General features: G+C 33.0%; 2 protein-coding genes and 1 non-coding gene across 3 annotated transcripts; all 3 read left to right on the plus strand.

The window, feature by feature from the left end:
* The first annotated feature begins 5,801 nt into the window (after nucleotides 1-5,801).
* On the plus strand, nucleotides 5,802-9,721 carry LOC117691408 (galectin-3-binding protein A). The gene is made up of 3 exons (XM_034477479.2): nucleotides 5,802-6,226; nucleotides 7,287-7,425; nucleotides 8,209-9,721. Exons 1-3 carry the CDS (start codon nucleotides 5,920-5,922, stop codon nucleotides 8,375-8,377), a joined length of 615 nt encoding a protein of 204 aa, XP_034333370.2. The 5' UTR covers nucleotides 5,802-5,919; the 3' UTR covers nucleotides 8,378-9,721.
* Nucleotides 9,722-10,136: 415 nt separating this feature from the next.
* On the plus strand, nucleotides 10,137-13,181 carry LOC117691401 (uncharacterized). The gene is made up of 3 exons (XR_010709068.1): nucleotides 10,137-11,343; nucleotides 11,555-11,713; nucleotides 12,834-13,181. It is a non-coding gene; the product is annotated as an uncharacterized protein (transcript).
* Nucleotides 13,182-22,178: 8,997 nt separating this feature from the next.
* On the plus strand, nucleotides 22,179-24,756 carry LOC117691398 (tripartite motif-containing protein 3-like). Its single transcript, XM_034477463.2, has 2 exons — nucleotides 22,179-22,398; nucleotides 22,631-24,756. Exon 2 carries the CDS (start codon nucleotides 22,662-22,664, stop codon nucleotides 24,339-24,341), a length of 1,680 nt encoding a protein of 559 aa, XP_034333354.2. The 5' UTR covers nucleotides 22,179-22,398; nucleotides 22,631-22,661; the 3' UTR covers nucleotides 24,342-24,756.
* The last annotated feature ends 2,755 nt before the right edge of the window (nucleotides 24,757-27,511 follow it).

The raw sequence follows: 27,511 nt of genomic DNA on the forward strand, positions 1-27,511 counted from the left end.
AAAATAAAGAGTACACATTTATTAATGTGCACATGTGCTTAACACGAAAGCGATAGCAGTAGCGGCAAGGTTAGCTGGAATTACGATATTCATGTTTATAGACTGTAACGATAAGACCACCATTCAAATTCGTACCAAATTATATCAATATAACAAACTGTTCATGTCAAGTGCATATTCGATCACCAGCTTTAAGCGTTTTATAGCTTGTGGACCCATTCTTTGACGGGTTCAAAATGGTAAATTTACCAGTTTTAGTACCACGACATTTGCACTTAAATATAACTTAAATTCCACTTAATTTGCACATAAAATCAGCCATCGACGCACAAAAAAATATATAACTTGGTCCAGCGGACGCATAATAGGTCGGTCGACGAAAAAATCAAGTCGATATCGGCCAGGACAACGGATGATTAACCGTCCATTGGCGCCCGTGGAAACTTATTTTGCCTCATAAATCGTTGGCCGTTGGTCGTTTCTGGAAATCTGACAAGGGTTATAAGCTTGACGTAGCTGACAAATTCATCTTAACGCTATCGAAAAAAAACAAAGCGGTTCTGGTAATATTTACCGATATGTTTTAAGCAATCTTTGATTTAAAAAAATAACACTCACTTGAGTTTATTTTTGGGCAACCGGTGGAAATACTGCAAAGTCTTCTGGAACATAAGCACTGCTGTTGGCAACCATATCCATAGTTTGGAAGTGACAAGGATTATTACAGTATTTCCCGGTGAATCCAGCTGGACAGAATGGAACTAAAAAAAAGGATAACTTGTAAATAATATCACCATTTTTATGAATGCATGCACAACAGACAAAAACCCCACTAACCTCGGACTTTTTATGATAACTTTTACTACACTCTTAGTTACATAACCATTTATTCATTCTTGCATTTTACAAACTCTGTTCTCTTTGGTGGTATGAAAATCTTTGGTGGTATGAAAAATAACAGTAAATTGCATACATTTTTTTCTCCATAATAATAAACTATTTTTAAAATTCAAAAGCATGATTGTTGATGTCTTAGCAAGGATGCTCTAATTATCATACATCATTACAATTACCAGCATAATGTGATAACAGAGTTTTATAATGGTTCTCCTTCTGCTCAGCTTATTAATTACTGAGCGGGTGTGTTAATGTTCATTTTCAGTATGATCCTATTTGATGCTTCTTTCTTTTTATTAAGAGACTGCCTCTTATCCCTTTCTTAGACCCCCGCTCAGATATTATTTCATATAAGTACTGTGTATCACTATTCGTTAATTGAAAAAAAAGTATTCGTTCTATGTTATTCTTTAACTCCACTACAACGCTTTCGAATTAGATACAAAATTATGATTTTATACTTAAATATATTCTTCATATGTATAAACGAAGTAAATTATGAATTATCATAAACTGTTAATCCAAACGATTTTTAATTCAACATGTAAAATGATAATATCTATGCATGCATTTCTGATATAAATTGCTGAAATCTGATATTATGTCATATTATATATTTTCATGTCATTTGTTGTCCAAATGTCATATCCATGTCATGAATCGTGTATTGCATTTAATCTTTAACAGTGCAGTGTAAAACGGCTTAATTTGTCTGTGAAAAATCTCTATACTGAAGATAAATACATATATCATGTACATATTTAGATAAACTTCACATAAAATCTGGTACATTGTTACTTAGAGGTGGGCATCCATTTACATAATGACACAACTTCTGTCTGCATTTACATTTCCTTTTACATCGAAGGCCAAAACGTGGATACGTGCATACTTCTTGACAACGGTATCCATGATATCCAGGGTGACAATCTCCCGTAAAAATAGGCAAATGGACGTCACTGTAATGAAATAAACTGTATAAATAAATATTTGCTTCACTGATATTACATGCATTTCATTTGTTTTGATTGTTATTGCTTTGTTTGACTATTGACTTGTGGTTTTGTTCAATTTGGGATAAACCTAAGTTTACAAATTCTTTGTTATTTTAGTACAAAGGGATCGAACTTTTTTTGTTTACTCAATACATAAAAATAAACATATATTGGTAGATGTTTCTTTTAAAGTGGGGCTGCCACGATTTAATTTGGTAAAATTTTATTTTCCGTTTTTATTGTTTACAATGCTTCAGTTAGGCATTGCTTCCTAATAGTCAAGAAAAATCTGAGTGTCGTTTGTCAAGTTGTATGCGAGATACAGATACAGAAATTAAATTTATTTGTCATGCAAACAAAGTTCAGATATTGTTTTGTAAATATTGAGAATTTGCAGGTTTTTACCTTAAATAAATAAAGAAAAAGATAGGATCTGTTAAATTCTTTAAAACCAATTAATATGTACCATACAAATTCAACTACGAAAGAACCTAAATATGTCAATTGAACCAATGTAAACAAAAACATGACAAGAGCTCGCTTATATAGCAAAGCATTGTGAGCTTTTTACTTGCTCTAACTCTAACAATTGACTCTAAAATGTTGGTGGATCAATAGAAATACATTTAGTTTTCAGTAGTTGATTAGTAAAATAATTAAAGTACTAAAGTACTGACGGGAGTTGATTTTATCGATTATCATTTATTTTAAAATCAACTTATCTTGCATGGCAATTAGTTTCTAGTTTGTATTTGAATTACGCACTTTTTTATTAAATGAATTTTAGACTTTTCCGACAAGAATTTCGAGAAACCCTGTATGAATCATGATGTGTAATATCTAAAGATAGATATCAAACTATGTATAAGTAATCGAAGCAATTCTATAAATCTTATGGATCCAAGCACTATTGATATCGAACTCTAGTCTCGCTCAACTAGACGCTCGGCTGTCTCCGTTAATCTCCGACAAGCAAGAGAGCCTTTCTGCTTGTCGAAGGTTTACGGAGACTGCCGAGCGTTTGGTTGAACGAGGCTTTATTAAACTCTGACGTAGGAATACCTGAGACTAAAAAATATCTTAGTTGTTCGTATTATATAAAATCTGACTATTTTCAAAGTGTTTTCTGATAAGTTTTTCATGAAAAACAATGCTTCAGCATACATTACTTTGAATTTTTCAATTATTTTACAAGAACTAAGTCTTGTCAGCGGTGATGCTTTGTGCTTGGGTCCAAACACTGTTTCACTTTCGGTTTGCCAGAGTAACTGCATAGGAGAGTTGATTAAAATCAACTCCCAAAAAGGAGAGAATATTGCTTTTTATCATTAAGATAATATTCCGATATCTAAAGGAAAATCTAATAAAAATATAATCACAAATCATACTTTTCAATATCTATCATTTTAATTCATAGTTAAATGCGTTTTGAAAAGCATAAAAAGTAAAGCTTTGTCAAATATTGCGATAGAGCAAATACAAAAATACCCCTCAAAAACGCTGTATAAAAATAAGCTCTTACATTCTTTTTTTGATAAATATTTCTTCATTGATTTTTTAATAGAATTTCTCGAGGCTTGGAAATGAAGCTTATTACGATAACACACACACAGGTGATAAATATATATATATATATATATATATATATATATATATATATATATATATATATATATAACTTACCCTTGAAAACTTGGATCACTAGCTAAGGTCAATGCTAACCTTCCAAATACAATACAAAACTGAATTAACACGGCAGAGCTAATCATGTATCCTCTTTTTGAAGAACACTCATATCCATTGCAACATTTTGAAATGCGATCAAAATACAGAAAACCAATTTATAACTTTTTTAATAAACTGATCAAGTGTCTGTATTTCCTGTCAAATTAGATTATGGATCATGAATAATGATATCTATATTATCTTCTTCCTTAAAAAAAATTCATTGCAATGTTTGATCAAGTGTTCTGGCTAAAGAAGAGGAAGAAGAAGAATAAGAGAGAGAGAGAGAGAGAGAGAGAGAGAGAGAGAGAGAGAGAGAGAGAGAGAGAGAGAGAGCTATATTTCCCGCATGTACAATGTTTTTACTGCTGATATGAAATGTAACTTTAGGATTCTGATAATAAGGAAAAAATTAATATTGACTTTTGTTGTTGCTGCACATGAACCAATCTGATTAAAATTAATCATAATAATTCAAATTAATCATTGGGAACCTATATACACGTGTGTATGTTATTCTGTTTAAATATGCTATCAATGGCATATGGAGACAATGACCTTGTTTTTAAGATATTGTAAGTGCAAATACTTTTTTTCCGTCAGCCAAGATACAATAACAATGACATTTTAACTTTATGAATTCAGCATAGCTGAACGTTCAATAATTAGATATGGAATTAGTGTAAAAGAAAATAATAGTGTTTGGAGAGATAACAGTATTCAAAGACTTTTGGCAGGAACGTGCCTTCTGTCAGATCAACTTTCACTGTGTTCAATAGTGCTGTTTGTTTAAGCAGCAGCAATAAGGTTTGGATCAGGAACTACAGTTAAAACATATAGTGTTAGTTTTTCATTTGTACACGTGATCTATATCTCATACTTTGCAGTAAACCGAGATTTTATCAAAGTTGGATCTATGACCACATGGCTAGTTAAATAAAAATTCGTATACCTGATATTTTTGATGTAGTTTTAAACATTATCGACCGTTAACACATTCTTTAGAAGCTTTATAAGAACAACCTTGAACAATTCAATGATATTGCCGCAAATCTATATTAATTTTTTTTTCTCTCACAAGGAAATATTAGAATCATACTTCACACACCATATGCTTCAAACACAAAGACTGATTAGCTAATGGTTTTCTCTATTTGACATTTAATTTGGATTTTGTTAGATCTGTATACAGCCTATCATTTTCAAACAGTTTGTAAATTAAATTTACAAGGCTGACCTAATGTCAATACAAAGTTAGAAAGGTATCTAAGCACCGATACCTTAGCAGATAATCATCATTTGTTTATAATAGAAAAATACCTAATGGCTCCCTTAAAGTAAGACTCGCAATCAGTTGCACTTCAACGTCAACTAAAACCAATTTGAATAGAACATGTAATTAAGGCAAAGCAAAATGGATAGTATATGTACATGAATTTGGAACAGTAGCAGTCTAGTTGTTGTTTCAATAATGATAACATTGCTGAAATTTATCATTTAATGTTTTAAAAGTGTTTGATGGTCATGACCATTAATTGACAGTATAGATATCCTTCAGAAGAAGAGCTCTTTATAAAAAAATTTTTTTTTTAAACTACTATAATTAAAAATGTTGAATGTATGAATTTTTCTTTACTCAATATTTGTTTATAGATAAACAAATCTTACATTTTTAAGCAAACCTGATGGTTGATTAGTTGACCATCCATCCTCCTTTAAAGTCGGATAACAGCTGCGCAATCTTAAGTATTCAATTTATTTGGATGTTCGTATAGGTGGTATTGTTCTTTTCCTGCTATACGGGATGTTGACCATAGATACGTACACATAATAGTGATTTGCCCTTACCCACATTAAGATGTCAAAATAATATCCCTACAGCAAAGTGTTACTCTAAGTATTATAAAGGTAGGAAATGCTATCCGTTTGTTAAAAGATATGTAGACAAAAGTTATGAGCAGGTTTACACGCCCGCGAATAGTGTACAGTTAATAACAGAACTATATTTACGCACGCATAAATCGTGAACCTTGTTATTCTATGCATGAAGCAAAAATTGCGTAACACTCTTAGTACGCATGCTTAAATGAGTATTTGAATAACTGCCCAATCAGAAAACTTGTCAAAGATGTGTTATGCCATTATATACAACGTAGTAGGTGTGTTTGATACATTCATATTTTACGTGTAGATACATTAGATGCAAATGAAACACTTTCTAATAATTAGATAGTGTTGATGCAATTATAAACCTTATCGGGTACTATAAATCAAATTCAATTTTCAAAGCCGAAAAATAATAATGTTATTTAAAAATCATCGAGTTTATTTTCTGTTCCTATTTTTGTCATTGTCAAAAGCCTTCATAACCCGTCATTTTAAGGCAAAGCAAGAACTTAGCAATAAACTTCTAATGCATACTCTGTTGGAAAGCAGACGCGTTGGATCTATCATAAGGTGTGCCAGTTTGTGTGACAATAGATGCTATTGCTTCAATTTTAACTCTCTATCAGGGATCTGCCGCCTCTATAGTTCATGTGATCTCTCCGATGCAACAACTAGTGAAGAAGGATGGACCTACTTTACCGAACTCACCCCGCAACCTGAGGGTATGTATCTTGAAAACAACAAAACTTGTGAAGTCTGAACTAGTTAACGTGTAAAATATAAATTAAAACGTTTAATTCCAAGGTAGTAAAAGCAGATATAATCATATTTTTTGACAAATGATATTGCTTTAGAAAGGTAAACCTATTTGGAAATATAAATCTCGCTGAAAGCTACCCGGTTGTAATTTAAAAAATAAATCACTTAGTAAAATTATTTATTGCGCATGTGATGTCTATTGAAAACTTCTTTGGACAAGTTTCATGAATTTGTTGTCTAAAAATGATTTCTTTGAACAGTTTGGATACGTATTCAGTTTTTGTATCAAATTCTAACACTCGTTTTTAACCTAATAAAAATATTTTAAGAGTTAAACGTCGAGTCTCTAGAATTGAATAAAATAGAAAATTAGATTTTCGAAATCAATTTGCACTGGTTATAAGACCATATCATCTGTCAGTTTTAAATAACATGAAAAGAAATTTCTTATCATACGCACGCACCGTGAGCGAATGTTTAGTTACTTATTGCTGGATGTGTTGCAGGGGATATGGAGGGGACAAGACACATTAAAACTTTTATTTTATTCAACTGATTCCCAAACTCCACATTTTATTTAAAAAAAAGAATATAAAAAGCTCAGTTAATTATGTATGCAAAAGCTGAGTTAAATGCAATACTGAAGTACGCAGGTATATTAGCCAGTAGTGCACGTGAAGACTTATTGCCTGAAAAAATTAATTTAAAAGTTAATACATTTACATATTACAAATCTTTTTTTTCTTATTACAAGCAAATTATTATTAAAAAAAACAAATCTCGTTTCATTATGTTTGAAAAAGATTGGAGGGAAGTTGCTCCAATTAATTTGCAAAATCAAGATTAATCTATGTCTGCTAATTGTTCTAATAAAAAACCTAATAAGATATGTAATGCACATTTGTTTATAAAGGTTGATGATTTTAGAAAAAACCCTGTAATTACGCCTTATTCCACGAAGAACATAAAAAACTCAACAATTATACTTAGTTTATGACACGCACAAGTATCTATATTTAAAAGGCATAAGACTGGCTGACGGGGGACATTCTGGAGAAGGACGTGTTGAGGTATTTTACAACAACACCTGGGGGACCGTCTGCAGTGACCAGTGGGATGAAAACGATGCCCAGGTTGTCTGCAGAATGTTGGGATATTCGGGGTATGTAATTGTTAATACCATTTTTGCTTTTACAATTTTCTTATGTTGAGCGAAACTCAAAACTTGTTTCCAAATCTTCAGAAAGCTCAAAGGGAAAATAATTTGGTATCAAAACCAAGTTAATCATTTTGAATGATACTTTTTGTATTTTGATTAACAACGCGAACCTACCAGAACAACGAATACAGTGTATGAATACGCATTTTACAGATATAATTATAAAAAATTTGATATGAGAACCATTCAGTTGACAACAATTATAAGTATATTGATATATTCATTTAATTCACGTTTTTGCTCTAACATTGTAAAAGGCAAGCTACCAAACCAATATTTTGTCAATATGTATAACACAAACAAGTACAATATCCTGTGTAAGCATCTCCAAGTCATTTCTTTGCATTTCAAAAGAAAACATTTGTTACATGTATAAATTAATGTTTAATGTGTTCACACAACTAAATACGAAATATTTTGTCGATTTAAAATTGCTTTGTATTCAAAATAACTTTTTATGAATCTATATTGATGACGAGACTATCCTTGATATATTTGCTTTGTTGAGTGCGATACTTTAAACAGTACATACATGATCTTTAAAAAAATCTCATGCACGGAATGAGGACTTTCCTTTTTGTGGGAGCGAGGATTATCCTACTGTATTGCACAAGTAAATTCACTCCAATTTTTCAAGGAGGGTGAAGGTGATAAAACCTGTAAAGATTATCGTTTTGTTTTCCAAAGAAAGAGTTGCAAAATGTCTCTTTTTAAATTTTGTATCAGGACGTCAATGGCTGCGATTGGCGTTTTCGAAATGGGAAGTGGACCAATCTGGATGAATGACGTTCAGTGTGAAGGTCACGAGACATCTCTTGCGAATTGTTCCTTTACTGGGTACGGAGTCCAGAATTGTGACCACGAGAAGGATGCTGGTGTGATGTGTGATATGTGATGTATAAATGAAGAGGAACTCAAGGTCTGTTTAAAGAAGTCATTGTCAGATCTATACGGATAGCTGAGACGAATCCTTTGAGGATTGAAGTAGTTATTTTACACGGACGTTCGTAAAGTACCTCTTAAAGAACTTTGTGGAGTGTTATTTATTCCTGGACTTTTTTCTGTTGCGATGGGTATCATTTTGTACATAACAGTGTTAGTTGCTAAAAGGTTAGTTCAATGAAATAAAACAGTACATAATAACGCAGTTTCATTGCAAATTTTATTTTGTTACGTGACATTTAAACCAGAGACGTTTAATACACGTGGCTAAAATTGAGAAGGTAAAAGGGACATTGAAATGTGGAAACAACATGTCACTACTTTGCTTTGTTTATTTTGTTTAAATTGTTTTATTATTAATGGATCATACTCACGTTATTGTTGATCACTGTTGTACTTTTATAATAAATTAAATAAAAACGTAGCATGAATTTTTTTTACGGCGGCATTGACAGGTCAGACGAAATATAAATACCTCCTATTTGCTAGGACGAATTAGTTATTTGTTCGGACGTGTTGGGGTTTGTTAAACTTGGTTATTAGGTCAGAGGAATGATATTTTTTCGGACGTATGAGAGAGAGAGAGAGAGAGACAGAGAGAGAGAGAAATAATCATGGTTAAAAGATTTGAAGAGTCTAAATCATGTTTAAATGACACACCTTTGTGATCTTTTGATTAATTGGATAGATATTTTTAGACGTGCGTGTGTCAGTTCTTAAGAACAATGTCTCATACAGAGATTTCAAAAATAACATAATCTGAGCCAAACAACGATTCGAGGTCGTACATCTTGATGATTTCATACGAGATTTTAAAGGAGATAATAAATAGTGATACATGTATCTTATATATCATTTAATATGTAACTTTTTAACCGAGGTAAAAATGAGTACCTACCCGTTTTGTTTGTGAAGATGTGTAAAATTTCGTACAGCGACTTTTTTTACGGATTGTAAAATATTTTAATGTCATTTTCTAGTGTTTCGCACATAGCTTAATGTTTGTTGTGTTTTAATTGTTAAGTGTGCGTTTCCTTATACCTGATTAGCAAAACATGTTGTCAATTATTCATTTAATCGTATTTATAACCTTTTTATGATCAATGAAATAAAATAAGTATTTGACACGTTTTATGATATTTTTTTGTATTCCTTGCCCTTTTCGTCGCCAATATCTGGCCTATGCGTAACATAGTGTCATTTTCGTATGGATAAGTATTTAACCAACTGAAATAGACAATACAAAGATATCTTAATTTATCTTTCCTTTAGGAAGTTTGATTATTGTCAAGTTATGCTCGTGCATGTATAAAGGATATATTATGAAAACTTTCTATTTTTTTCTTCAAAAATGTTGAACACTGAAAAGCGTTTACTGGGATAGAATAATCGCTGTGTTTGATGTCGTACTTTTGTGACTTTAAGATCTAAAGCTTAGTAAGCTTAGTAAAAAAACTCTTTTTATCAGTCAATAATTCTGCGTAGTAACCGAGTCAAGAGATCCTAAATAAAGCCAGCGTGACCACTTTTTGTATACATTGAAAAACATTCTTATCAAATTTTGAATAACAGGGAGCGTGGTTATACAGCTATTTTCACAGCGGTTAAATGGTCTATTGCGCAGATAAAACAATTGAAGTTAACAAAAAACAAGGTTTACCGCTGGTTTTTGTCTTAACCCTTCATTGAACCGGTCAGGATATAGGATAATTTTTCAGTATAAAAGCCTGCGTCCATTAAAGGAAGTTACATGTATATTTTGCAATGGCCTTTTATAACGTGTTGTTTGTTGTAGCATTGATATGTCAACCACTTGTGCACAGTTTTCTTTTGAATTCAAACGATTCGCACTCAGGATTAGGAAACGACAACCAAGACCATGTGTCCCGACGAATCGACAATCTTCAAGTTCAGATTCAGCTTTAATACAAGACTCTTGAATCACAATCTGCTTTGATTCAACAGCTTCTGAACTATTCCAGACAATCGCCTTCAACAGAAGCTCTTAGGAATGAACTCGCTGTTCTTCGAACCTTCGTTCAACGTATAATCGAAGAATACCAACGTTTATCTGGCATAGCTTATACCACTGACCTTGCTTTAAAAATAAACAGCATGGCAAATTCGATTCAAATTCTTACCACTTCTGTTACTGGCCAACAGCATGTGGAAGTTGATCTAATGAGAAAACTAGAATTTCTTAATGCCACAGTTTTAGGACTGCAACCATCCTTGAATCGCATTGCATCCATCGAACAGTATTTGTTGTTTGTTAACCATTCTCTAACTTCTTTTGGCCCTGAAAATCAACATAAGCTTCTGACGCTTTTTCTAACGATTTACAGGAAGTCCAAACGAAACTCAGTGCAATCCAAGGAACGCAATCAAATGAACACCAGCAGGTGTCAACGCTCAGAAATCAATATTCAACCATATATTCGAAGCTTACCGCTCTCACACAAGACGTAAGTAGTGCAAAAAACAGTGAACAGTCCTTGCAAACAGTGGTATCTCAGAACCAGCAGTTTTCCACTAGCCATATTTCGCTCCTCTCGGTATTCTTCTTTGTATACCCTGCTCCACGAGAGAGTAGAGTAACCACACTTGAACATAATCTGGAAATTGAGCACATAACAAATCATTCAGAGGTCAGGTTGTACAGTCATCAACGTTCGTGGGCCCTAAGTATAGGTTTATGGAATATTTTTACCCACATCTTTTATTCCTTTTTTGTTGTTGGAAAATAGACATCAGATAAATTTTCTTTCTTTACATTGCAGGCATTTGACTTACAAATGGAAATTATAGTGGGGAGGGACATTTAAAGGCGAAGTACCAAGGCAGTTGGGGGACCGTATGTGATAATTCCTTCACCGATCAAAGCGCACAAGTTGTGTGCCGCCAGTTAGGATTTCAAACGTACAGTAAACTTATGATGCTGTATAATTATTTTGAATTATTGATTTTTCTACATATATCAAATCATAATTATATTTTAAAATATCCTTCTGAAATTATTTTATTAACCGTTAAAATTCCTGTCAAAATTGTTTTTTTATTAATGTAAATGTATGATATAATTGTAATGTTAAAAAATATCATAATTGTAATATAAACATTACAACTACAGGTCTCGTGCAACATTTAAAAGTGTTGCAGCTTTTGGTAGGGGCTCGGGTGATATTGTACTTGACAATATCGTCTACACCGGTGACGAAAGTTCAATGTCGTCATAACGGATTTGGACAAGACAATTGCGGACACAATGATGACGTTAGAGTCATTTGTTGTGAGTATCAACACTCATCGATTTGAATGTATAGATGATTTTCAAGCTAAGAAGCCAAGGAAAGAAATAGTATTTTAGAGATTGATAGAAAATCAAACAATAGAGTATTTTTCATAGGTATCATTAGATTAAGCACGGATTTACATAGACATAACAATGGGGCAAGAGGGTGTCTAGATAAAATCTTAATGCATCTATTATGTAATATGTGGTAAGCAATTTTTTGCATTAACCATTATACAATCAACTCAAATTATAAGACCATTTAGGTTTAGAGATGTTCGAATTACAATCTAACATTAAAACGGTGACGAAACCTTTAATTGGAACCTATACGATGATGTTCCAGTTAAATCATCATTATTGGATGCTCGTTGGAAGGCAGTGGAGTTCATTAACATAAGTGTGTGGGGGGGGGGGGGGGGGGGGGCAAGAAATTTCAGAAAATGTAAACATCAAATGTTTGTAAATGAATTGTTTGATTGAATACATATATCCATCTGTATCACTTTGTTGATACTGAAGAAACATTTGCAGGTTGTCCTTTTCTCTATGTAATAAATGTCTTTTCTTTTAAACATGGCTTAACTGCCCAGATTTTTATGCGCATATCTAAAAACTGCAAAAGGAAATTTAAAAAAAAATAATGAACAAAAACTAATGAGTACTACTAATGTAAAGATGTACCAAAATAAGCATTTGTAATAATCAGACCGCCTGTGTGGAATGCTTTTGTGTGAAGAGCATACACAATATATACTTGTTGCCTATCATATCGCGGGTTCTAAGGTATCAAGGTACTCGGTATTTCTGTTTACGTATAGTATCATGCGCTAAAATTGACATTTGCCATCAGGATATTTTAGACATAGTAAACAGAGACACGGTGAACATCACTGAGGTATATAATAGAGGAACTCACAATAACATTAGTTTCTGGAAATATTTCTGATATATCTGAAATATTGATGGAATTTTCGACAAAATAATTAAACTACCTCGATATTATAGGACCGGCTCATAAAATGATGTAGGTTAGAACGCTTTAAATGCCAATCTTTAAAATGTACTTTTAAGTATCATTTTGTATACATTATCATGTAATATATTTAAATTCTAGATCTGTGAGAGCCAAATCGAGTGCTTACTTCGGCAGAGGAACGGGGCCAATACTAATGGATTCGTCCATTGCAGCGGAGATGAGAGCTATCTGGCACTGTGTCCATTCCAAGGATTTTGTCAGGGAGTGTGTGATCACTGCGAGGATGCTGGGGTCGTGTGTCAATGAAAATGTTAATGTATATATAAATTGTTTTCCATTGACATAATTTGAGTTACTTCCCGTTGGCGGCCATGATGTTGTCGATCAAGACTCTAATTTTTTCTTCTTTGACCAACCTGTAAATCATACAATATATGCGGAGATCAACAGAGAAAATTTCACACAATATCACAATAACAAGGTCTTAAAAAAGGTCAAAAATAAAATCATATTCGAAATATATTCGAAATATCACAATATGATATCGGTTTTATAATAAAGAAAAATAAGCATATTGAACCACATAGCCGCCGAAATTGCGTCTATGAAAACTATATACGTTATAAGAGGATAATCATCAAATGATGTCGTTACCACTTATCTTATTTCGATGAACATATAATTATATGAATTCATGTATCAACTTAACGTTAAAATCCATGAAAATAGGTGTCCATGTGAGGCAATGTGTGATAAACAATTTGATTTTAATGTCAAAGCATATTTTTTTCTTCAAGACCTTAATAAATGTGTTTATATTACATGCATATATTTAATGTAATGAACACAGGAGAATTCGTAATATCAATATATATCAAAACTTACCTGTAAACAAACTGTTGCATCGGATGTATTTACATGAGTATTGTTTATATGTATACAGAGTGATTGCATTATATCTCTGTTGGATATAAATAAACTGTGTAAAGTTTTCCTTTAATAAATTATGATACTTAATTGTTCATATCAAACTAATGATTATGTGTTAATACGTCATGAATAATATTTGCATTTTCCAGTTTTAAACTTTGTGATAACACCACAAAACGTAGCGCGTAGACAAATACAGTTCATTAATAACGTATTACGTTGCGGAAGCAGGGTTTAAATACTTATACGAAATGGAAAAAAAACATTTTGTTAATAAGTGATGAAAAAATATTTTTTAGTTCTCATAAGGTAATCAAAAACGATCGGATGTGATCAAATCTTTCATAAAATCCTTTATGCTCTATTGGATATGACCAGCCCTGATCGCATTTGATCACTTTATAAAGCTCGAAGAATGATTCACTTTTCCTTAAATATAGAATGTGAAAATATTTACCCAAAAGTTTGTCATATAACGGACATTTTAATGTTTAAAATAGACTGCTTCTTAATGATATGAATACTGCAATTGCAACGATTTAAGCCCTTTCACAGTTGGCGCAAAAGCACTTTACAACACTTTGCGATCGGAATTTTTTGGCTTCGCGCGAGCCAATAACTGGTTGCACGAGCTTTGCAATTTGTTGCATGCGTTTGTTGTGGTCGCATCAAGTCTCCTAAAATAGTGGACATGCACATTATTCAGACGCGACCGAATGCGATCCAAATTTTTGTAATGCATCGCGTAATATTAGTACGAACATTTTGTGTACTCGCAAGAGCGATGCACGATTATTACAGCGCGTAAGATAAATTGCAGTTGTTTACATGACTGTTGTGCGACCTCAAGACTGTTCTTCAACGTGGCTTATGTAATCTTGCAACGTTTTACTTTCACTGCAAGATTTATCGGTTTCAGTTTCCATGATTTGCCACTAGTATATACTGGATACAGGGTTATTTTTGCCCCATGACGTTTTCGCTTCTTCTTACGGTTTAACTTGTTCAGGCCACAATTGACTTTGATTTTGACTGTTACTTTAGTCATTTTCTTGGACGGTATCTTCTCTTGCATTTAACTTTTTCTACTGAAAAGCGTCGGAAACGGGCGGTATATATACCTCCTCTGACTTGATCGCACAAATATTTTTTCGCGTCTGCTCTTGCGCCAATTGTGAAAGGGGCTTTATCCATTGGTTAATGATCTTTCGCCACTTCTGGATAGGATTGTATAATTAGGCGTCACAATGGCACAGTAGCCTTAACACTTAACGGAACAAGTAAACAAGTATCCCTTCAACCGTTAATGGTACATTTTGTCAATAAGTGTTGCAGTTGCACCTTTTTAATGATACAATATTGTGAAAGTAAATGCAAATATTTTATGAAATACACCTTTTCAATTGCAAAGCGTACGAATGTTTACATAATTTAGCGACATTGTATCACAAACAGTTGTTAGAATGATTCATAATTTGCAATTCATAATTATATGATAATAATTCCTAATTTATTATTCATTATTCAATTTGCTTAATCCATTCCCTCGCTCATGAAATAAACAGCAAGTTCAATCGTCCACTAAGATATGATCTTGGTTGGTAACGTGATCAAGTCCAAGTTCTCTCAGAAAATTCGATCACGTACATGTACACTGTACCAGCCCAATGCATATCTCGGTGAACGTTCTGACATTAATGACAATACCTAAATTTACATTTGAAAAAGGCAAATTGTTCAGAATTGTTAAAATTTCCGAGATTTTATGTAAAAAATAATCTAAGCCACAAGCGCTTAATATCATTGAGACGTCACGAAAAAGATCATACAGAATTGAGCGTTTTTATTAGCTCACCTGAGCTGAAAGCTCAAGTGAGCTATTCTGATCACATTTTGTCCGTCGTCCGTCTGTCCGTCTGTCCGTCCGTCCGTCTGTCCGTCTGTCTGTCTGTCCGTCTGTAAACTTTTTACATTTTGAACTTCTTCTCTAAAACTGCTCATCCAATTTCAACCAAATTTGCACAAAGCATCCTTATGGGAGGGCGAATATAAATTGCAAAAATAAAAGTCCGATCTGTATTAAAAGCGGAGAAAACCTTGAAACTGTAGAAAAAGGGGGGGTGCATTTTTAAAAAACTTCTTCTCAAGAACTACCGAGGCAAATTCAACGTAGTTTAGCATAAATTATACTTATGGGAAGGAAAATATAAATTGCAAAAATTAAGGGGTAATTTTGTTTCAAATCTAAGTTATTATGAAAATAAAAATAAAGGAAAGGCGTGTTTCAATCAGTTTAACAGCTTCGGGCTCGGCATCCGGTAAAATGGGTAGGCAAGACTTGGCCTGGGCAAAACAAAAGATTGGCAGTTATTAATCTGCCAATCTCATTTAAATTTCAGGATATTTGATGGACTAGTATATTTGTATTCGCTGTAGATATTACTGCAAAATAATGCGTATTTGGAATTGCCGATTGCCGATCTGCCCCGGCATTTATTTTGCCACGGCCCGGGTTTGCATACCCATTTTACCAAGACTCGTATTCCATACATCTAAAACGAGGTTCTTTGTTTAAAGCAGCCATGACATTATACGAAAAAGGGTCGATCTGACTATGATGAATTTGCTTGTTGTGCAACAGTTCGCGTATGAAGGGAAATTTTGAAACATGAAAAATATATTGGTGCCGATTTTGTGAAGTAAATTGAGGCTAAATATTTCAATGCGTTGACAGTTTTCACATATGACGTTGGTGTTAGCTTGTTCTGATTTTCGTTTCGTTTTCATTATTTATGCTTTGTAACCTGGAAACTATCGTCTGTATTTCGTGATTTTTACGTATCAAATCAAACAGTTACGTTAACTGTTTACCTGCGCAAATTAAGCAAAATCTGATGTAGGGGTACTGAAATACAATTTATTCTATCGGTAATTCGGCATTATCTTTTGCGTAATGGTAGATTAATGCAAAAGATTTTGTTGAGATGCTCGGCATTTTCTCTTGTTTATTCAGTTTAAATAGAGTTTGATATCGCTTACGGAAATATGTAGGTATATACATGTATATATATGATTCATTTCAAAAAAATAAATTGTGTTCTTTATTTGTTATAGTGCATGTTTCTTGTGTTTAATTGTTTACAAGTTCTATTTACTAACCATATTTGAGTGTTAAGCTTCGAATTATAAGCAAGATACAGAGATTTGCTCACAATTCTATGTTTGTACACAGATCTTAAAACCTAAAGATTAAAAAAGTAAAAAAAAAAATTCAATATTTATTACGAAAATTTTCAAAATCTGTTCTTCCAGAAACCAACTTATTGAATTGTAAACTTAACCTTTTTAGCTCACCCGAGGATGGGGCCACCATGGGGGGTCGAAGTTTAACAAATGAATATATAGAGTAAATCTTAAGAAATCTTCTTCTCAGAAACTAATTAGCAAGGAAAGCTAAAACTTGTGTGGAAGCATCCTCAGGTAGTGTCGATTAAAATTTGTGAAAATCATGACCCCTGGGGGTAGGTTTGAGCCACAATGGGAGGTCGATGTTTTACATAGGAATAAACTGAGTTATTCTTAAAATATCTTCTTCTCAGAAACTAATCAGACAGGAAAGCTGAAACTTTTGTGAAAGCATCCTCAGGTGTAGTGAAAATAATGATCCCCAGGGGTAGGGTGGGGCCATAATGGGGGGGGGGGGGCAAAGTTTAACAAAGGAATATATAGGGTAAATCTTTAAAAATCTTCTCAGAAACTAATCAGCCAGATGATTCTTTATAATTGTTAAGACTTTGGCCCCAGGACAATTCTTTGGCCTCACATGAAGGTTCAGAGTTTGATGTACGTTTATATCCCATATATACAGTATTGTTAGGGATCTTTTTTAGAACTGCAATATTCAACATATGATATGACTATAAAATCATCCTGTTAGAAAAGGGACTAATGATTATAAACATAAGAATATCCAGGGGGAAATGGATTTTATTTATACAGGATTTACATGATTTATTGTACAATGTCCAAATAGTTTGTATTATGACTCCATTGAGCTGATTTTATCATACCTATTGTTCCTCAGGTGAGCGATGTGGCCCATGGCCCTCTTGTCATCATCATTTTAAAAATCGATTCAGTTCAGATCATAATTTAAGTAACAAAAGAACATTCCTATGAATTTCACATTTCATATCATTCATACATCAAAACAGCTATATCACGTTCCATATTCTTTGTTAGCAAAAGGATAAAAATCAAAATGTTTTGGAAAAAAATTCGACCTTAGAATTAGTCAAATTAATCTTTGATTACCGTCATTGGATGACCCATTGAGATATTCAAAGGGACAAAACAACAAGGAGTAAGGATATGTATTAAATCACAGGAAAATACCACAAAAGCAAAGTAGACATGAATATAAGTTACAGGTTAAAAACGAGACTTTGTAATGTATACTCGCATGTATATTTGATGGTTTTTCTCGACCTTGTGCAGTCATGTTGAAAACCTTATATTTCGTTCCTACGAGATTTCAAATGGGTTAAGGTTGTTGGTGTAGAAGGAATAAGGTATAAGGTTGAGCCGCGCTTTTTGCCGTTAGGTAAAAACAAAGGTAGATGTGCCGTATTCTGATCCCGAACGTCCACCAAAGTTTAATTCTATAGATATAAAAGTCAACTGATGCAGGATTCAAAATTTATTAGACGAGTCACAACGATGGCAACGTATAAATGATTCAAAGACATTTTACAGACAAGCCGGATATGGCCAGTGTAACATAGAATTATGATCCCGAAGAATAATGACCAGGGGTCATATTTCGACGTGGAAAAATGACCCCCCCCCCCCCCGGTCATTATTCTACGCAATAAATTACCCCCCAGTCAATATTCTACGTAGAAAAGCCTGAAGAATAAGTGTTATTTTCATAAAAATAAGAACGCTCTACATGAAGAAAAGTGACCCCTGTAGAATAATGACCCCCATATGGATTAAAGTTTTTCAGTTTATTTTTTATTTTTTATGAAATTTTATTTTTTATTTTTTGTCTTTACAATATTGTAATTTTTCTGCAGTTTACAGAAAGTAACAGAAATTATAATTCATGTTCAAATAAACTTACAAGTGTATATATTAGAAAATAAAAATCCTTCCGTTATAACAAGATTCTGACGTATTTCATCGGGGGTATGATTGTCATCTTAACGATTACATTTACATGTATCCCATTATTACGAGTGACAACAGATTAAAATTATTTCGAGATACAAGAAACTGTAAAACAAAATTCTGTTTATTGGCGATGAAAGAGTAGACTCGATATTGTTTATGAATTGCATTGAAGATTTATCCCTACAACAAACTGCTGGGTATGCAATTCCAACACTTAGAATTAATTATGAAACCAAAATTATGAGAAGTTTACTCCACTGTTAGGCATAATAACCAAGCTGAAGTTTGTGGGCACTAACAGCAGCCATTACGCCAGTAGAAGTTAACGGCCATCAAGGAAAATCGTCAAAGTACTGAACAGAAAATATATTTTACTTTATCATCGGCATAGTTTAATTAATATCAAGATGATTAATGTATCGATAGTTTGTATGAGCATTCACAACTTTGGATACAGTCAAGATCGTGTGATCAAAATCAAGGGGGATGTAAACCCCTAATATGAGCCCAAACACCTTATCAACGATTTTAGAAACAATTTCTTCTTAATATTATAATCGATCAGTGTTTATATCTATTAAGATTTAAGGTAAGTTTGCGGGTACAGGGAGATTACTTACACATTTTCATTGTGACGTAACACCAACTACCCTTTATTTCAGTTATGACGTCAAAATTTATATGACGTCATAATTGATTTCAGTTTTTTTTATTTTGCGGGTTTTTTAGTTTCAATGAAAAAATGAGAGGACACAAGCATTTTATCAATTTCCACGAAAAAGGAAATCCGCATCATATGGTTTTGAATAGTGTTTTAGAAACATCAGATTACACAGATTACACAGATACGTTTTTCCTGAAATCGGTGGACTTGGAAAGGTTTCAAATAAGATGTTTTCGTTTACATAATAGTAGTCCAAAATTAAGACTTTTGTTGCATTTTATTCTATTTTTAGATAGTTCATCAGAAATTAATAAAAGTAAATCATGATATTATAGTGATATCATTTTCGAACATTTTAAGCATAAATAACCACCATAATAGTCACATATAAAATGTACATATTTTCACGAAATTGTTTACATTTCATCAAAATGAAAATTGGAAATCATGAACTTTGACCTTTTGTAGTTATAAAACGGGACGGGCAAAATTCATTTGAAATTCATGAGAAAAAAGACTTTAGTATAGTGCACAAAATGGTATGTAACTTTGGTACAACCTCTAAAAAATGCAAGCCGCAAACCTTACCTTAATATGGTCAGGTACTCTTCACACATTTGCTCTAAAAGAATAAAGTCTATTCATGATCACAAATACAACAAATGTTTAGAATAGCATGTATCACGTAGAAGAAAACAAAACTAACGTATAATTATATTTTAAAAATCACTTTTCCCCCGAAAAGTGAATAAGAAGTATTCATATTCCTACGTTACCTGCCTCCTTAGTTTTTTTCCATAAAAATATATACATATACATATGTATCATTCTTCGATTAACAATTTATTCACCAATGAAAATTGCATATATTATTTCAACAATTATTCTTTCATGATTATTGTTCGTTAATTATCACACAATATCATCAATGTGTATGATTTTGTTTTTCTCTATTTGCGGCATTTCCCGCCGTATGTCGACGAAAGAAGTGACATAACTGTTAATGATCAATTTGTAGCAATGTAAGAGTGTTTTGAGTGTGCTTGCTACGGATATGAAAAACTATATACAGCGATTTATTTAAAGGTTCAGTGTTTATAACGTCAAAATCAGTTGAACAGAATGAAAATTCAAGTGATTTCAAAATCATATCTTGGATACGGGGTAACCAATTTCTATTCATGTTTATAGGGGTCATTTTTCTAGGGGGGGGGGGGGGGGGTCATTTTTCTTTATGTTTAACTTGAGGAAAAATGACCCCTGGATCTTTTTTCTTCAGAAAAATCCAAATATTCGTCAGCATGGGGAGTCATTATTCTACGTCGAAAAATGACCCCCGGTCATTATTCTTCGGGGGTCATTATTCTTCATTACACCGGCAGTTGCTTCCAAGGTTGGCCGCCGTATTCCAGACTAAAGACTGACAATTTTACATGACTATATATTAGAATCTAATCAATGAGTAAATCCTGACAGGATAATACATTAAGTAAACTGAGGTATAAAATAATGAAATAAACTCAGTAAGTCTGTAATGTTCTGGACATTACACGATGTTGTTTTAATAGGTTAGAAGTTCTTGAGACATTAACACCCTTTCTTTTTGAAAGTACACAAATCGAGTTCGAAAAGTGTCAATCCCTAACTGAATAAGTACGTTAATTAGAATAAATCATATATTACAAAACAGATGTTAAATTTGAAAAGTAAAGTCAAGAATTTGCACTGCAATATCTACCTGGCAAAGAAACTGTACGCTAAACATATTACCAATCACATCTATTTTTAAATCTTTAAATATATTTTTATTCATATTCTATTATATTTGCTGAAAAAAAATGGAATATCAGGTTTTAATTTTGAATTTATTCTCTATATCAGCATACAGAGCTCTACGTCTAAAATATTCAACATCCTGATAATTCTACCTTAAGAAATGTAAACAAGGTAAAAAACAAATGTTTTTTTGTTTCAATTTTGACAAAGAACGAGTGCATGAACGGTATAAAGTGAAAAAACGAAGATTTAAATGAAGCAAATTATTTTTATCACACGTCATCTATTGATATTTAAATCAACAAGTTTAAGCTTTGAATTTAGTTTATATTTAAAGGGACGGGGATTTATTTCAAACCCTTTGTTAACTGCCAGCCTAACCGTGTAGAAACTTGAAGAAAAGATGAAAAACGCATTATACATTAAGAATAACTTTTTACAACATTAGGCTGGTATTTAAAAAATGAAAAATGTATGAAAATTTCAAGGTGTTTTCCCTACAGCAAGCAAGCGCTATAACCTGCATGACCCGGGCATGTTGAATCCACGTACTGAATAAATTATTTTTAATAGTCGCATGGGTTCTGTCCACATAGACGGTTGTCCAACGTGCTCACTGTAAAAGACTGACACTTCTTTTAACGTTTTCCATCGACTTTGTATTGTCAGGAATGTTTGTGTAATATGATCAGAACTTGCATTTGATTTTAATGTGTAATTTTGAATGTTAATTTTAGGTATGTAAAGTTAGTGGTCCCAAAATCAGAAGTATCCATTAGAGCTTAATTATTTCGGAAAAAAACAATTTGTTGATATTTTCTACATGAAAACGGCACTGAAAAAGGTCCATGCTCTATAGCATAAGTGCACTCGTTCCTTCAAATCAAATGAGAGGGACATGCGACTCAAGAACTCTTAAATTCTTTTATGCTGACAAACTCTCAATACAGTTTGGCACTGTCTCAAAATGAAGATGACCATTTGGCTTAAACAAATCAGTTCCCTAGACGTATTTAAAAGGAAAATGGGTATAAACAAAAAATTAAATATAAAAAAGCCCCAAGTACCTCATTACCCTAAATTTAAATATTTTGACGATCTTTTCAGCTAACTAGACCAGGAAGAGAAATTGTGGATACGCCATGTACAGTTTTGAAGGTTTGTAGTTTTCTTTTTAATAATTTACAAATATCTGGTTTTGACTCAACATTCATCTATCGCAAATCCTTCAATCTTAAGAAGCATGATAAAGGCCATAAAATGCAACAGATTTCCAATAGGTGATGATATTTGTCAGATTCATATAAATTTGCTTTCTTTGACGCGAGCTAACTACCAGTAAATTGTTCACAAAATAAATTAATATATTGATTTCTTATTTTATTGATAGTTTTCCTACAAACTCAATAAATTGTCTGAACATGGATCCTGAGTACAGCCTCCAGGATTTGGTACGTTGTCATCTGTGTGAGACTATTACACCTGTTCCCTCTTTGTACTGTGAATTTTGTCTCATACATCTGTGTAAAGCATGTGTGGGGGAACATCTCTCTGATGAATCTACAGAACACAAAGTAGTGCCAATCAAAAAGCGAGGGGTACTTTATCCTAAGTGTTCAAAACACCCTACACGATTATGTGACACATACTGTGAACAATGTGACATTCCTATTTGTTTTGAGTGTGGATCCTCTCATGAACATTTATATCATAAACAGGTTGGCATTTTGAATGTACTTGAAAGCAAGAAAAAGACAATACAGAGGGATTTACAAGAATTAGAAAATTCTATTTATCCCAAATACAAAGGTATTGCATCTAAAATCCCAATTCAGAAAAGTGATCTGAAGAAAAACTCCCAAAAATTGATAACAGCTATCAGCGAACAGGGAGAAGCCTTGCACAAAGAAATAGACGATGCCATGGATAAACTAAAATCGGATGTTGAAGAGAGGGAATCTAAACATTTGATTGCTCTAAATAGAAAGGAAAAGGAATACGAACGTAGCATTTCGGAAATTACAAGAAACATTTCTGAACTGAAGAAGTTACTGAAATCCAACGATGTCAGCTATGTCTCTGCCTACAGATCAAGAAATGCTGAATTCAGACGAATTCCTCCTAATTTTACTATTTCCTTTCCAAGATTTACCCCTCAGAGAATTGATGAAGATCAGATTAACAAGCTTTTAGGTTCTTTGTCAGCAATATCTATCAGAACAGAAGATCATGGCTATTCAGTGGGTTCTTCTGGTGCTGAGTCATCTCCCCCAGGCAGGCCGCTTATTGATGAACCACGGATCATCAAAGATGTAAACACAGATTATGGGGAAGATAATAATTTACTTAGTGTGTCCTGTCTTAATGATGACAAATTATGGACGTGTGGCCATGATAGCGTGATGAGGCTCTACAACCTGAATGGAATACTAATAGAATCAATCGAAACCAAATCAGAAAACATGCCATTTGACATAGCAGTGACACAGAAAGGTGAACTAGTTTATACGGATTACAAGGACAGAACTGTGAACCTAGTGAAGGATACACAGATACAGACAGTGATCAGACTACGGGGGTGGAAACCGAGCTACATCAGTAGTACCATCTCTGATGACCTCTTGGTTGTCATGATCAGCGATGACAATACACAAACAAAAGTTGTGCGTTACTCTGGTTTCTCAGAGAAGCATACGATTCTGTCCAATTACAAAAATCAACCTCTCTATTCATCAATGAATCGTCACACTAAATACATCACTGAGAACAAAAACCTGGATATCTGCGTAGCTGACAATGGAGCCCGCGCGGTAGTGGTGGTTAATCAGGCTGGAAACCTTCGTTTTACTTACACTGATCCTCGCTCTACATCAGAGGAACCATTTGAACCTGTAGGCATTGTTACAGATAGCCAGAGTCGGGTCCTGGTAGCAGACCTTAACCATCGTATCCACATCCTAGACCACAATGGACATTTACTCCGCTACATTGACAAATGTGATCTACAGAGTCCATTTGGTTTATCTGTTGACACTAATGATAATCTCTTTGTAGCTGAAAGTGAAACAGGTAAGGTAAAGAAAATTCAGTATTACACATGAACAATCTGTAGTCCTGGTATGTACTTTTCAACAAATTAACAATGTGACTGATTATCGATATATATCAGCAAACTTATACATCATCAAATTGAGTGTAACGAATACGATTAAAGATAATGCATGTGGTGTACTCTATGTATCTGGTGTTTATGATCTACATGTATACATGTTATTAGTGATATGTTCATAAGTTGATGGATTGAACGTATTATTTGAATTAATAATGAATGATAAAACTGTGCATTGAGTAAGAACATTATCTATTTTGAACGTATGTACTACATGTACTCATTGCAAATACAATGTCTTTCGTTTACTTGGTAGATATTTCTATTACTTAAATGAACCGTTTTTACAATTTACTAAAAAAAATGTCAAGTACAAGAATATAAAATTTATAACAAATTATCATAAACCTGTAATTGAAATTTTCGATGCATTTTTTAATATATAATACTTAATTGTCCTCGAAATCTGATATTAGTTTTGAGATACCTCTTCAATGATTATTTTTTATCATCCAATTTGGTTTATTTTGTAAATTCAATCCCACTGTTTCTTTCTTTAAGTTGTGTTTTCTATCTAGATACTACACGCTGAACCAAAGTTCTACGTCTTCACCCAGTATAATGTGTTTACTTCTAAAATAAGCAGATTCATTTGACTTGCCGTCGGAAAGACTAATTTTAGCTTAACTTTCAATTTGTTAACAGTGATGCATTGACTTTGACCTCGTTGCGAACCGAGGTCTTGACTAATTATTGCTAAATATCACAAATCACTTCCGGTTTGGCATCTTCGCTCGCCAAGGGTTCATGATCTACTCCGCTCCTCTACGTATATCTGTATGTTGTATTGGAGCGGAGTAAATGGTAAACCCTTGGCTAGCGAAGATGCCGGTTTTGCTGCATCTCGCTCTGAGCTCTTGGATTTCTTTTAGTTGCCTTAGTTGCCGATTGAATGACGTTACATTTATGAAAGAGAAAAATTATATCAAAATAATCTTTCCTTCGGATTGCGTCATATTTAAAACATTGTCCAAGACAAAATTAACAGCAAAAAAGAAGTGAGTACAATCTGTTGTAGAAACAGTTCTAACTGCTCTGACTGTTTTCTCATTGATTATCATGGCCATATCAAGTTGTTCTTTAAAGTCATCACCAAAGATGAATGTCAAACATATACTGCCAAGTTAACCATAAATAATGATATTGTTTAATGTAAGTATTTTGACCTTTTACCTTTGGTCTCATGAGTAAGCAATGAATAAAATTATCTTATATTGTGGGAGGTCAAGTTCTCGTGCAACATGTTTGATATTTAGCATGTTCTTTAAAAAAAGAAGCAGCATTCATCTGTAGCAAGTATAGCGTAACTTCCGGAATTAAGTACTATAAAAAGGAGCATAGCCATATCATAAAGCATTTAATCTGTATCAGGTTACGTGTTGCATGTAAAGACCATCCATCTCTATCAGTTACAATCAAGTGCCTTCCTCCAACCTCGATATGGTACAAAACACCTACCCATGTACAACTGTTAGATATTATCTAATAAAACTGTATCAGTTACTGAATCGTTGAGCTCTTACCTGTATCAGGTACAAAATTGTAGACAATCACTCAAGTGTAACTTTAAAAGTCACCTATAATTATCAGGTTTCATATCATAATACAGCTATCTGTATAGGGTACCATGTCACTGAGCACCTACCTGTATCTTGCACCGTATCATAGACCACCAATCTGTATCAAATACCATATTACAGATCGCATTATATTATCAGTTATCCAAAAGCATTAAGCATTTTAAATATTGTAGTCCCAATGTTGTGTCGCTGTTCTTCATTTTTAATCTATGCATTACATAAGCAGAGTGTAATACCAATGTAATAAAGATCCGTTTTAAATTACTGAAATAACATTTAAACCTCTGGTTTTTATTGTTGATGAGTCATACATATATAAGTACATTAACTTTTTTTTGAAAATAATAAATTTGTAATCAAATTACACATTTCGTCGTTTATATGACTTCAATACGTCTCAAGCATAATGCTAGCTTTCATATCCTAGTAATTTTCTTATGATTTATGAAACTATTCAAATGTGTTGTGAGCTAGCTTAGAAACACATGAAAATTGCCTTCAATAATAATATAAAACTTTGATGGCTTTGCAATTTATTTTTGAAAGGATAACGTATATTGGATTTGTAGTTTTTTTTAGCACCCAGCTTCTATGTAAAATAAAAACCTTAAATCTTAATATCCATTTTTAAAAAAAAAATTACATCAACGTTAATCATTCTGCTTAGAAAGGTCATTTATATATTTCAACAGCACTTCGGATTTGTATTATTCAACATCTGTTGTTTGTGTGACAAACAACGTCACACGAATCGAAGACCGCTAAAAGCTAAAAAGAAAACATAACTGTATTATATATTTTTTAAAAAAAACTATATCTATACTGTCTCGTAAAATGCATATAGATTCATCGACATTTGCAGAGAGAAGTTGCATTAGAGTACATTACTGGTATATTCCTTGATAGTCTCTATTAGCAGGTTCTGGATAATTTTATTTTACTTTACAATAATTTAATTATGGTTGTAACGCGGCATTTGATTGGATAGAAAAATTTAGTTAAATTTGTATAACCTGGTTTGCACGTCACAAGACACGTCACAATGCACCAACGTACTAATTCACTTGACGTTACGTTTGAATTTTGAACAGATTTATATCATTTTTAAAAGTAAAACGGACTCAATTTGTACAGCAAATTCCAGAAAATTAAATTATAAGGAATGAACTCAATATCTACCCAAGTTATACTCGTATAACCTGGGTTGGAGCAATTTACGCTTTTTTATAATCCGCTTCGCGGATTATAAAGCGTAAATTGCCCCAACCCAGGTTATACGAGTATAACTTGGGTAGACATTGAGTTCATTTCTTAAATATATGGCGAATATATTACAATATATTTATGAAAATTTTCCTAACAGTGAAAATAAAATGTCAAAATGTTTTCCTTTGCGATTGTTAACATTCCTTTGGACCGATGGCGAATTGATTGGTCGTTCAAACTTTAAAATACTTCAAGACGTGTGCAACTTATTTCATAAGCCATATATCTGGTTGTGCTCCAGTTGTGTGATACACGT

Source organism: Magallana gigas, chromosome 9 (genome assembly GCF_963853765.1).
Source record: "Magallana gigas chromosome 9, xbMagGiga1.1, whole genome shotgun sequence".
NCBI classification, from domain to species: Eukaryota; Metazoa; Mollusca; class Bivalvia; order Ostreida; family Ostreidae; genus Magallana; species Magallana gigas.